At 36.6% G+C, this 14,799-nt stretch overlaps 1 protein-coding gene across 9 annotated transcripts in view; it reads right to left on the reverse strand.

Moving 5' to 3' along the window:
• Positions 1-14,799, reverse strand: part of NRXN3 (neurexin 3) — a 1,617,293-nt gene that overhangs the window by 38,065 nt on the left and 1,564,429 nt on the right. For 6 of the 9 annotated variants that reach the window (XM_060166202.1, XM_060166193.1, XM_060166220.1 and 3 more), the window contains one exon: positions 10,403-10,481. In XM_060166202.1, the coding sequence (XP_060022185.1) occupies positions 10,403-10,481 (79 nt within the window). Of the gene's footprint in view, positions 1-10,393; positions 10,482-14,799 lie in introns of all 9 variants that reach the window. The other 3 variants (XM_060166212.1, XM_060166264.1, XM_060166247.1) reach the window with 1 other exon arrangement.

The following is a 14,799-nucleotide window of genomic DNA, read 5'->3' on the forward strand; positions in this document are numbered from 1 at the left end:
GTGCATCAAGTAAATGAACTAAATAAAGTCCATTATGTTTTAAAAGTTACAAAAACATAACAACTGAGTAATGGAATCATGTTGAATATTATAATTATGTGCTAAGAAATGCAGCTATCATAGTCTTTCCAAAGCTCGAGAAACAAAATTTGGAAACCTAAGAAATATCCTGTTCATCTTCATGTTACTAAGGGAGGAATTTTTGGCGACTCTATTTTGGGGAAACAAAATTAGTGAAAGTTCCACAAATGAGCATGTCATAGTTCTAAAATGCAGTGCTCTGATAAGTGTTTAAGCCCAATCCTCTGTGCACACTGCAGTAGAAATAAGAGTTACCTATTTTCAAACAGATTTGGCTTTGAACCTTACCTCTGCCACTATGTGCAGGCATGTGACCTTGGAAAAGCAAACTTTCTGAGTCCTGATTTTCTCAATTGTAAGATGGCCACAATAGTTTCTACATCATAATAAGTGAAAATGAGTTTTAAATAAAATACCATGTTTGAATGCACCCGGCACAGTGTAGCACCTTGGCCAGTGACATGCCAGAGCCAGCTTATGATAGCTGACTGCTACATTTTCAGGAATTTTCCAAGTTGGTTGTTAAACAGAGCCATTATCAAAGATATAGATATATATATATATATACACACACATATATATATACACACACACATATATATACACACACACATATGAATACAATCTATTAAAAACAAAGGTAATAAAAGCTTAAAACTCAAGTCCATTGATATCCATGGTATCTGTATGGTGAAAAAAGTGTATAATCATGTGCTCATGAGCATTACTTCCCAATTCGGAGTTTAATATTGTCATATCTGTGGCTTCAAATCAGCCACAGAGGGAATATTTTATACTATAGAAACTGTCACACACTACAGATTAAGGCTGTGTGTGTCTATGTGTGTGCTCGTTCTTATCATTTATCAGCAAGCTACTATACCTGACTCATCAGGAATACCCCCTCCCTCCTCCAGCTTTCCCTCCCTCCTCCCTTATCTGCCCTCTCTCTCTTCCTCCTTCACTCTCTCCCTTCCTTCCTTCATTATAAAGTTCTTAGTCCACAGACCCCACAAATTTCCTCTTCCTGTGCTCTTCCCCTGTACCCTTAAGAAGAGCAAAGAGCTACATTGACATGACTGAAACATCTCATCATAAAACCATCTGCCTTGAAACGCTTTCTCTTCCCCAGGTTAAACATTTGCACTTTTTAATCTTAAGATCCTATTTCAAAAATCAATCTATCAATTCATTTCAGACCTATTTTATACTCTCTTGTTCAACCTTTATGGATAAGGAGGTTGAATTTGTTACAGAAATTCATTTTCATACTATAAGTATCAAACAAACCAAATCACTCCAAGTTACGCGGCAAATTTCCTGGGTAATCACAGTATAATCCAGCATCTGAATAATTAACTGGGCACTGTCTTCCACCTTTCTCTCAAGAAATTCAGACTCAATTCTCAGAACTAAAGTTATTGTGTATGTCTTATTCTTTGAAAAGAGAGAAAAAAAAAGAATTTAGGTCTAAGTCAAAGTGTTGGCTCTCTAATGCTTCCATGAATTAAAAAATAAAATATGTATCATTTGACTCAGAAAGATCAAAAGATAATCTTACTTTGAAATATGCATGAAGTAGAACCAGTGAGTTAAAAAGCTTTTTTTTTTTCCTTTCCCTTGCCAAACCCATTTATATTTTAGGTTAAAATACATAAACAAATAAATTTTATAATAAAACACATTCGTATTTCCACAAATTCCTCTCCAATTCAGGAACAGACACTGCTCTATACAGCAGAAACGATGACACTCCTCACTAATGTCTTCTGAAAAAATTTTCTGTTGATCTGTTCCTGAAGAAAACGTTTAACTAGAAGATTGATAATCTATGGGAAAACTCCTTGGAAATTAGCTCTTACATGAAATCCCTTTAGCAGTACGCCCATTTAATCAAGCCAAAGAAATCAACAAGGGTTTCTTATTGTTGCTGATGGGGAGCCTGTTTAGCTATTATCATTAGTAATTTTCCACAGTAAGTTTTGCCTCCTTAGCCAGGTAAGAAGTGCAACTTATGACCTCCAGATGCAAACCAGTTATCAGCCTTACAATTCGACTGAAAATTTGTTTTGCTTCTTTGTGAAGTTCCCTAAGGGTAAGGTTAAAAAGAGAAACGATAGGGGAGTGAGAAATAAAGGGAGAGGATTTCAAACCACGTATTACAAACAGAGAACAGAATCACAGAACGACACCAAGACAGTGGACTCCAAGACAAGATGGCAAGACAGATGTTCCAGATGAAACCCATGCTTGACTGCTGTACCAAGGAAAGCAAGCACAAGAACAAAACCACACAGAGATGCTGCGAGGGCAGCTCTTGGGGCTGCCGTGATCCCGTGGAAATAATAATCAAGATGAGAACCCATGAAATTATAACTACAAAAGAAAGTTATCCCCACAACTCATACACGGGACTGGTTGGGTTAGCCTGGATGTATCACTTGGATGAAACACGAGATGGCGTTATTATAGCCCATGCACTGGTGATGGAGGCCATGGTTAGTTGATTAGCTAGAAAACTCTCACTGCATGCCACACAATGATCCTGAGCTCGTCCAGAAATAAAAGATACAACAAATAGTCTATATCTGCAATAAAATTCTTTTTATGCCATCTGAAATTTGTGGAGAGGGATGTGTTTCTCTGTTCTTTCTGCATGTTTTTCTTTTATTACTATTATTTTTTTTCTGGCTCATTCGTCCTTGTTGTCAATGAAATGCATTGTCATAAAGGGGAGAGTAAAGACAAGTGGCCTGTGCAGATACAAGGAAAAATAAAAAGGGGAAAGGAGAAAATTTAAATAAAAAATATATAGGAGGAAGAAGAGGAAAACAAAGTACTTCATTCGTTTGTACACAACTTTCTTGGATTTTGTTGGTGTTTGTTTTGTTTTGAGCATAATTACTGGAGGGATATGCTGAAGGGGGAGAAATTTGAGATTAGGATGGCAAGAAAAGATTTTGTTGCCTTGGTTGATTTGTATATCTATATATCTCTCAGTATTTAAAAAATAATGACTCAGAAAAGTATAGCAATGAGTTAAAAATAGCCATAATGACCAAAACACTAAATACGAATCAAAACAAAATAAACTGAACCACCAAAAATTCATGCGGCACAAGATGAGGTAAAACAACAGAAAATGTTTTTCAAATATATACAAAGTATATATCTATTTATATATATACACAGGAATGTGTGTATATGGATAGATATATCTGTATAATTTTTTCTCTCTACCCCTCCCAAGGATAATTGAGTTACGGAATCATCATTATAATTATGATAAAGAAAAAAACAAAACCTAAAGAAAAGTTAACATGCTTTTCCACCAAGTTAAAACAGTATCATGCATGTCTATGTTGGCTGATGTAAGAATGATGGTATGAATTTCTGTGTAAACACATGGCTGATGGCAGGGGCTGTTGTTAATCTCTGTTTACATTATTCTAATAGCATTTATACTGTGTCTATATATATATGGAACAATAGGCTCTATATATTTAGTATACATACATACATAAATATATATATGTACACACAGTATATATATTAGGGCTTATGGGAGAAAAAATACAGAACAAAAAGAATAAAAGAAAACACATAAAAGCCTCTCTTTTAAAACCCAATCCCTCTTTATTTATTAATTTTTCTCGGGTGCGGGGACTTGCTTAATGATTTCATTAAGCTCACTCCTTAACAACTACTTGCACTGGCATTTGAAATCAGGAAGTTCTCATAGCGTTTGAAATCAGGAAGTCTGGCTGGAAATTCTCCCTTCAACACGCCCATCCTTATTAACCTATTACCTAAGAAGCCCTGGCCCTAGGCCATACTGTATATGTGCAGTACTAATTTTTCAACCATAACGAATCAGAAATTCTGTGCCCCCAAACTAAGATATAGAAGAATGCTCCCTGGGGTTAATTGATTCTGCCACTGGGTGGCGTCGTCTGTGGTTTTTCTTGCCTGTCCTTGGATGGGGTATGCTAATTGCTGAATTAGAGACCTCTCCTTCGAGTTGAGTTCTGATAATATTCTAGGCATTTCCTTTCATTGTCTACATTGTTTCTTCCCTTCTTATCCCCCCTTTCCTTTTATTCCCCTTATTTTTGTATCTGTCTTCCCTAATAGACTATGAACTCCTGGAAGGAGTCTCATCTTGTTTTTAATTTCCTAGAACCTACTCCAGTGTTTATACATAGTAGTCACTAAAAACTGTTGCATAAATAAGTGATTTATTAAACTTTCAACTGGAAGTGTATATACTTACACACTGATCTTATTGATTCCCTCTCCGCAACATCACCAAAAAATCTTGGGTAATGGAGATGAATAGAATTTTTTTCATTTTTACCACTTTTGTTATTAGAGTTGTTGTTCTGGTTATAAAATCTATGATAATGATCAACCCACATTTTATGCACACCATGCCTGCACTATCAATGGCCTAATAGCCAATTAGCTGATTTTCCTATACTTATATTTCTATCCTTATTCTAATTTTCAAAGCATTTTATCATTAGGGATTTAAAGGCCACATATTTGCTCCAGTCACTTAAAAATTAGCTTGGGCTGGGGTGGAGGTGGGTTATAAAAAAGTGAAGTAACTTATCACTGAGTGGGTTAATGAATGAAGATAGAAACTATACCATTAAATTAGGAACATTACAACCCATGAATGTACTCTATTAATTTATAAATCAATGAAGGAAATTCAAAGCTTGGTAGGATTTAGCCTAGACCTAAATATGTGAATAACTGTTTGCTTTGTGTACACTGAACGTGTATTAGAGCCCAAATGTAAAAATTACTCATGTCCACAGCCAATAATGATTAATTAAATTAATGAAATTTACATCTACTTACATCCTTCTTTCCGAAGCTAAAACATTTCTCAGATTACTTCTATTATACCTTTATTCAAAGTGTTTTTAGGTGGACCCTAACATTCAAGGTGAATTCTGGACACTGTGACTCAGACATTCCTATGGCATTTCATTTAGGCATTTACTATTAAACTATACACTGAATAGTTACTTGACTGATGATTATTTAAACATGATTCTATTTACCAATCGTGAGTTTCCATATGGAAAAATCTTTCTAAAATTAAATAAAAATCTATTTATTTGTAATGAAAATATACAAGTTGCTAACTTCAAGTTTGCTGGAGACACAAATGACAAAATGCATTTCTATAAACTCTTAAGATTACCAACATCATATTTAAGGTCGATAATCAGCACACTTATTATTTTTCATCTATGGATTCTGAAAAATAAAGCTCTCTTTCTTCTTATCCTTTATTAGAAAATTATTATTGTCTTAACACTTCAGCTGCGTCTTCCGCAATGTTCCAGCAAATAAAAACTCTAAGGATTTGCTGGGCTTTTAACAATTCAGTGCCAGATTTTCATATTATAAATACTTGACTGAGGCATCTCAAACTGATAAAGACTAAGAACCCAGTTCTACCTGGAGAACATAAACAGGGATAAGCTCTTGGTGTTTTGCCAAATTTAAATTTCACCGTAATGGGTCGGGTATTATGTTAGTGTGAGGAACAAAGTAGCAATAACACCAAATGCAAATGTGAGGACTGTAGATTTGAGAAGTAAAAATACATCTGAGAATCACTCTGGGAATAGTAATTATTTTGTGATCTCAGATTACTGCCATCAGTTTAAACATCTCCCTCAATCCAACCATTATAAATTGTTTAGCACAGTCCTATTGATAGATGGATGTGTTTCATCTTTACTTCCTTTTACTGTCTGCCCTCTGGTGCAAGTGCTGTCCCTTGAGATTTGATCAAGGACACTTAACAAAAGTGGAGGCAAAAAACCCCTGGCTAATGGACACCCAGAAAAATGTATCCCTAGATAATGGCTGGATGAATCAATATAGTTGTTAATTACTGCCATGCCCATTTCTCAGGTGCAAAAGGCATTTTTTTCACTTTTCTCCTCTGCTCTGTGAACCCTGCCCCCACGATTTTTAGAATCTTAAGACCACAGACCACATAAAATTCAGACAATTGATAATTTTTAAATATACAGAAGCGAATCTGACAATACATTAGTTTTGATGTTATTTTTTTTTTCCGAAAGATGGAGACACTGGGCATAGGAGTTGGGGGGAGGGAGAGAGAAGGAATGAAAAGTGAATTTAAACCCTTTATCTGTATTTCAGAATCCATTCCCACATTTTAGATCATGAAGGTAAACTTACTAAAGACCTTAATTTTTATTTGGCTTCCACAATCTCATGAGAGAATCTCATTTCCTAGTGGTTATTTGAATCCTCTCCAGCTTGTCTATTTGTTGTTGTTGATTACAAAGAGGTAAGAAGGACAATGAAATATGCATTTACTGCACAATTTAACATCAATATAAGTGTAGTTGGGAAGAAAAGGGTTTATATGCCAAGACATAAGTCTAAAATACCAAATAGACACCTCCTTCTTTGGTAGGGGACACAATCAATGTTTACAAATTAGGAGAGTTAAAATCCTGACCCTCAACTTTATGTACTTGAACAGTTATTCAAATATTCTTCTGAATATATTTATTTGATACAGATGGATTCATTATGACTTTATAGTTCACAATTTCAATTCTGAGTTCTCAAAGCAAATGTCCAGAAAATGAAACTCACTACAAAATGATCTAGTTCCCAGCAAAAGAAGGGACAGGGTAAGGTAGAGAATTATTTTTGCTAAAGAAACATGGATTTTGTTAGGGCGATACTTACTTGTATGAAATCATATATTTTAAAATAATTTATCAGGTTTTATTTAGCTGTTTAAAGGGAGATGAACTGAGAGGTATGAAAAATCTCCAATTTTAATTTAAGATTATGAGGTATTTTGAGAGTCATACAAATTCAGTCAACAAATACTAATTGAGCTTTCACTCTGTGCCTTGCTCTCATGATTTAGGATTTTTAAAAAAATCTCATTTACATATGTTCCAGCAAAAATATACAGAGAAAACTTGAAATCCATTGGATGTAAAAGGTTTCTAAACTATCATCAACCACACTCTAAAAAAATTTAGGTTGTCCTTAAAGAACTAAGCTACACGACTAAGCTACACCAAACCAGGGTGATCCCTAAATGCCAAAGTGGGTTGTGAGTATAAAAGTCATTTGCTTACATCTGACTCAAAACCAGCAGCTTTGAAACCCAAAGAAATATCATTTCATTTAAAATTTGATGCCCACATGAACACAAAAGTTGTTGAATATAACATATACTAAAGTTATGAAAAGTTTATACAAATTTATGAAAAGCAAGAGCTTCTGGTGGACCTAAATTAATCAGGAAAGAACCTGTAGAAGTTAAATACCTTACTACTGAGACAGCCTAGAAAATCATAAATTTGGTAACAAAGTAAGAGAAGATACGGTAATTGCAAGTAAGACAGAACAAGATTAGCCGAATTTAGTGTATTTCCAGCAAACATCAGGCCCGGAAAAGAGTAAAATTTTAGAAACTGAGGTAGTGAATTAGAATGTTTAAACTTAGAATTTTAATCTCAATATTCACATAGAATCTCAGGATTAACAGTTTATGTCAAAGTTATGTAAATGTCACCATTGTCCACTGCTGCATGGGCCACGGAAGACCTCTCTTTAGGCAGTGTGAAACTTAACCCCAGAAACAACTGAGTTGATGGTTCTGATTTTTAATCTGTAATATTTCTGGAAAATCTTAAGGCTATAGAGATATTTCTCATACAAGGCAAAAAAGGACTTGACAGCTCTAAGCATGTAATCTTCATCAGTATTAATCAGGTTCCCTGGGCAAAACCTCTGCATCAATAGGTGTATCTATCTCCTTCCTACATTAAATATGCCTCTGACATATTTCCCTGTGCATCTGAATCACTTATCAGGAATACTTTATGGAGTAAATTTAGAAAGAAGAAATGCTCATTCTTCAAATGTGATGAGTTAAATAATCCCAGGCAGAGGGAATCAATATCAGCCTCTTGGAGCTACGTGTTAGCTCCTTCGGAGTGGGCATCCTGTCACTTGCTTTATTTATATATTCCCTCCCATGCTCCCTTGCAGAACACAACAGATTGTTTTAAAAACTGTTGTTATTCCCCCACCCACCCCATGTAATTATATCACTCAAGAAATGCTGGCATTGAATTTCTGTCCTCTGCTTTTGAATCAGATGAAGCACCTGTGCAGTCACTGAAAAGCAAATGGACTCAGTCTGGGGCTTTTCAAGTTTGGGCCTGTTTATGTTCAATACCAAATGGTAACATACCCACAACCTGGGGAGCCACAGACCTTGTGAATCAGAGATCTAGAAAAGCCCTCTGTCTTCTTATGGAGATTGCTATGGAGATGACGGTGTGTAGGAGGGGGAGGTAGTAGGGGAAGACAGTGGTGATAATTGAGAATGATCAAGCCTAGATTTTTATAAGACTTAATATCCAGAGATTTGATACACATTGTTACATATATACAGATATCACTGCTATGAAAGCAAGAAAACCAGAGAAAGGATACACAGAGAATCCAAATTGAAATCTAGGTATCTTAAATTATTGACCACAAAATCAGTGAATTTAACCTGCATCTTGGAGATCATGCCCTATTCATATCTGAATCCTTAATATGTAGCACATACCTAACATACACAACTGACCCTCAAAAAATATTTGTTGAACTGAATTGTGTTGGAGAGGTAAGTTAGATAGTAAAGTTCCATATTCTATTTTCCAACGGCTCATTTGTTCAAACTATTAGAAAAGGAAGGATTCAAATCTAGAGATACACTGTATCCTGCCTGAGGGCTCAGAAATATTTATTAAATGAATGAATAAATCAATTATTTAATTAACAAAAATTTGTTGCCCACGTTCTGGTATAGATTAGACATATCTTCCCTTTAGAGTTAAAACCTCACTTAGAACACTGAGATTATGACCCAATAATCTGAAAAAAAATCTGACCAGCCAGGTCAAAGTTACTTTCCTCCCACACAGCTGAGCGTCCAAAGGAACAGATCACACTCCAGAATGGAAAGGTCCTGCAAATTATTGACATATCCCTATGTAATGCTAAGAACAGGAACCCACAGAACTTCCTGGATCCAAAGCCATTTGCAAGATACCAAGCAGTCAGGCTTCCACAAAATCGGAAAATTGTAAATAATTTTAGGGTAACAAATGGAAGATTTTCACTTTTGTTATACTCATTTTTTTAATGAATCTTAAATTTCTCTAGAATTAACAAAGGAAATGTTTAATGGCTCTCCTTTATTTTTAAAGAAAAGGAAAAGAAATTAAAGCAACCCAAAGAATCAACTAGAAAATTCTATTTATTTCTCTTAGCCTTTACAGAAATAAGATCCTAACCCAACTCCAGCTTTTAACTCTATTAAACATACACAGAAATTCGATGATATCTGTTCTCTATTTTATATATATATATACATATATATAAATATTTAACTTATAGCAAGTCTCAAAACAGACGACTTGGGAAAGTTGATAGGAAATAATCAGGGACTGCAGTTGCCTGCTGGACATTATATCATATATAGCTCACTATAAAGAAAGACCATAAAACATCAAAATGTATCTGGGTGCAAATGGGGAACACACTGAAGCTTCTAATTGCCAAAGTACTTTCAACTTCAGCACAGTAGATACATTTCGAAGCATGTCAGCCGTTGACATGGCATGGTTCTGTCCTAATTTTGTGTTTACTATGTTATATTGCTGCACAAATTCTCTAAACACACAATGAACAAAATTAGTATAAATATAATACCATGCTAACTGCTGTTGAAATCCCATGGAAAAAAATTATTTTTGGTTGTTTGATTTTGGTTTTTGTTTCGTTTGTCGCTTAGAGTCAGAACAGTTCATGAGGTTTACATGATCTTTATGGCCCCACTTTGGCTTTATGTTTTTTTGACGTCAATCCAATATAGAAGTCTTCATGTCCCACCCGCTGTCAATTTCATAGCTGCCACTGGCTGCTATATACTTGCTGCTTTGGTGGTTAATCTGGGTGTCTGATTGCTCCAAGTTATGTCTTATGGACTTTTCTTTAGCTAGTCAAGGAAGTGACTTTAAATTTCCCTGGGATCTTATGGCTCCTTCCATGGGATTTGATGCTTTCGATTGATATTTATATATGTATTTATATACATATATAGATACAGGAAATACACACATTAACACACTATAATATATATATATATAAAACACATGTATATTCACATATACGTATGTATTGTTTTTTGCAAATGAAAAAATAAAGCAAGCAAAACAAGACTGACCTAACCTACCTGTACTCGGCTCACATTCAACGAAGTCTTCGTCATCGCTCGAACATTCAGCAGATGAAACAAGGTCATCTGACGTTGGCTGCACATGTCAAAGAAAACATAATGAGGTAGGGGGAAGAGAGGAGAGAGAGAGAGATAAGGAAACCAATGAGCAAAAGCATCAAAGACTTATCACTGTGTCCTGCCTCCATCAACATTGCTGTCTCTCTCCTCTAAAGAGGGTATGCTGTAGGGTAGAGAATGTTAACTGCTGTGTAGCTTTGAATGGCTCTGGGTCCAGACAACCTGTGTGGGTCTATGTAAAGCTGAGTGTCCCAAGGTGGCCTGAGGAGGCTGAAGGCTATCCTATCCCTGTAGATCACATTGTGCAGCCTGACTCTATCCTGACTTTAATTTCAATTTTGAGAATCAGAAGGGCAGGAGAAGGGCTATTGCAAATGGTGGCAATACAAGGGAGCAAGCCAGCACAGAAGAACTACACTGCAGCTTGGAGAGGGTTTCAATACATATGGTGTGCAGTCTCAAGTGTATGATTTGGTGGTCGTGAATCTATAGGCTGGCATAATTAATGAACACTGTGGAATGCAGTCTGTTCGGGAATAGCATAATGGCTTCTCTCACTATCAGCGATTCTTTGTGTAATTGCTGCAGTTAGTTGAATTAGTAACGTTGACCAGCAGACAGACACTACAAGACAGCCTCTGGACACAGGTAAGGCTGTTTCTGAAGACAGCAGAAAAAATTCTGATTGTAGCAAAAGTAATTCAATTTGAGACAATTTTTTTTTCTATTGAATCCTGCAGAAATTCCCCAATGCCAGGGAATCTGCTGCTGCAAGAAATATAGGGGACTGTGGGTGTGGGCAGTAAGAAGGCCCCTTGCTACACAGTAGATGAGAAAAGTACTTTCTGTACCTGGTACATTCTACACGCACAATAAATACTCTTTCAATCATTCCCTCAATTATTAAGCTACAGATCTTGTCTAAAAACCAAACTTTTGTCCTACTCTGTGCATAAGAGTACTCAATATATAGCAGTTGTTCAACAAATGCTCATTGATTTCTCCTTCCTGATGTTAATAATATTAACTGACTTGCCGGTCTTATTATTCCCAAAGCATTGAAGCCTGAATCCATATTCAAGAGAAAAAGCAATTACAAGTCAGATGCTGTGCTAGACATGTATATATCCTTATTAGTTCTAGTTATTACTAATTAATTAGACACAATTCTCACAATGATCCTTTGGGACAGGGATAATTATTACACTTTTAAAGGGAACTGAAGTTCAGAGAGGTTAAGCAAGTTGCTAAAGGACCCACAGCTAGTAAAAAACATAGTGAAGATTTGAATAGATACATCTTAGTCAAAGTGTGCATCTGTAGCTCCCATAGGCTTCTTTATACCCCTCCTTACACGATGTTATGGACTGAACTGTGCCCCCTCCCAAATTCATATGTTGAAGTTCTAACCCCCTAGTACCTCAGAATGTGACTGGTATGTGGAGATGGGGTCTTTGAAGAGGTAATGAAGTTAAAATGAGGTCATTTGGGTAAGTAAATCCAACATGGCTGTTGTCCTTACAAAAAGATGAGATTATCACACACACACACACATAGGGAAGGCCATGTGAAGGCACAGGGAGAAGACAGCCATCTACAAGCCAGGGGGAGAGGCCTCGGAAGAAACCAACACCCCTGACATCTTGACCTCGGAATTTTAGCTTCTAGAACTGTGAGAAAATAAATTTCTGTTGTTTAAGCCACCCTGTCTATGGTACTTTGTTATGGCAGCCCTAGCAAATGAATACACATGACAACCCATATGCTTAGTGTTTCCAGACAACATCCTTCTTGAAACAGACATAGTGGGCACAGAATTGCTGGACACAGCAAAGAACAGTAGAAAAACCACATTAGGTAATGGATTTTGCTTAATTAACAGTGGCAGAGAGGTGCCTTAAACCACGTAATTGATCTTTATTCAATACCTGTCAGGGAGATACCTCTACCTCTGCTTCTCCTTAAAGTCAATAGAAAAAGATTTTTCAAACATACTATTTTTATTGTCAACTAGACACTACTGAAATGTGCATTTCATTTCCACAACTGATGCTGGCAGCTGTATCCTGGAGCACCATTATTTGTGTTAGAGAGATCATGAGCTCACTCTCTTGGAGTTTCCTGCTATGATGGGGCCCAATACGGGTCCACTTCCGCTCATTAAGGGAAGGGAGGTGATAAGAGAATAAATATTAACTGTGTAAATGCAGAAGCAATTAGAAGAGGCAAACACCATTTTGGGAAGGGCCACAATTATTGTTTGATTGTTCTAAAGCATGCATTTTCTATGGGGATGATATCCACCCATGCCCCTCCCCCAGCCAGCAATAATTGTTTTGGGCAAAACGGGGAGGATCTTAGATATGAAAATGGCTTGTGATCAGCCAAGAGCCGCAGTACTAGAATGAATATACAGTATATCTGGTATTAAAATTTTATGGAGAAGGACAATTAGGAAAAGGTCTAAAAGTCTTCTTAGAGGCTGGTAATGAAAAAGAGGTTGAGAATACATTTCTAAAATGTAATCAATCGAAAATTAATTGTCAGTGACTTGATTATAAGGACCTTACAGAATGGCCCATATAGGACTTAACTAGTTTTGATCCCTAGAAAACTGGTGAGTTAATGAAAATCTAGTGAGCTTGTCTCAAGAACTGAAGGCCAGGCAATGAAGTTTAAAAAGGTCCCTGAGCAAATGTATAAAAACAATGCATAACTCCAACAGAAACCAAAATAGGCATTAACATATTAGTGGAATCTTTAACTTAATACCAAAAAGTATCTTAATTTTTAAGAGAATTAAGATTTTACTTAATCCTTAGAATTATCTTAATTTTTATTGGCCAAAGAAACAAGGTAAGGTTTTTGTTTGTTTTTGTTTTCGTTTTTTTGTCTTTTTTAAGATAAGTACTAGGCTCTGTGGTGGAAAGGATATTTCCTATTTTCCCCTCAGCTTCCCCTGCCTCCTCCAATACCTCACAGGTTCTCGCTTCTGTGGTTTGAGTGACACTGTCCCCAGCCCCACTCCCCTCCCCCATAACCACCTCCACTTCTGTCCCCAGAATGAGCCCCTAATCCCCCTGGCAGGCCCCAAACATATGCTCACCCATGTTCTCACTCCTTGTGCCTCACTTCCCAGAGATTTTTTTTTTAATATGAGTATGGATGAGAACAAGTTTCTTCCCAGGCAACGGAAACACATTTTGCCAGTAGCTCCTATAAATGGTGACTAGACTCAAAGAAGATGAGATGACAGACAGTCTAGAGAGTGTGATTAAGATTGGGCTCTAGACAGCACAGCTATGAATCCCAGCTCCTAAACGTACAGTCTGTGACCTGGGGAAGCCAGTTACTTCCCCTCTCCGGGCCTCAATTATTTTCATCTGTAAATTGGGATAAACAGAGTGATTTGTTATCGACTGAGCATGTGATTTAAGTGTACTGTTAAAAGTGAAGCTCTGTTCTTGGCATATGGTACATGCTCATTAAATATGAGCTAAAACTAGCTAACTAATTCAATCAATCAATCAATCAATAACAGGAACGTCGAGCCTGGGAGCCACTCCTAATTTAAATAGATGTGCTATCTGCCTATGCACTCTACCTTTAATGATTTATCCCCCATTAGAACTGCTCTTCATTGCTGATAATTCCTTACCTCCATTTAATGGTACAAACACCATTTCTGGTTGGATCTGCCATGAAGAGAGATAAAGAAAAATATACTCATGAAGATGCCAAGAGAGCTTAAAATGCCATTGGAAGATCTGTTTCCAGTGGCTGTGGATCCAAACATTGTGTGTGGTCTTCCGTGAATTCAGCCCCTTCCTTTCTGTCCCTCAGACTTCACCATCACCATTTACAGATTCAGCCAATGAAACTCCCAAAGCAATTACAAACATCTCAATCCTCTCCTGGCCCAACATGGTAAACAACGTTTATCTGGAGAACCTGGCATCTAACACAGCCACGCCTGCCACAAAACACTGTGTAGCTTCAGAAATGCTTTCTCTGCCAGGAGCAGGAAGCTTTGATTTGCAAAGGGCTCAGGATTCAGATCACTATTTTTAGGGATTTTTAAAAAATGATTTCTGTCCTTGTCACCTAAACACAACAACAAAACTTACAAACCAAGGTTTTTGGATATACACTTAGGATCATATCCTAAAGTAATGATTATTTGATCCAAAATTACTCTCAGAAAACCCGAGGCTTTCTTTTAGTGGCTTTTTAATTTTTCTTGTCTGTGCCCTTCCCCAATTACAAGCAAATGCAGGGTCTGACTCTGACCCTTGGAAGAAAAGGCACACTTCCCTGATTATTGGTTCCCATGA

The sequence above is a fragment of the Lagenorhynchus albirostris genome, chromosome 1, assembly GCF_949774975.1.
Source record: "Lagenorhynchus albirostris chromosome 1, mLagAlb1.1, whole genome shotgun sequence".
Lineage (NCBI taxonomy): Eukaryota > Metazoa > Chordata > Mammalia > Artiodactyla > Delphinidae > Lagenorhynchus > Lagenorhynchus albirostris.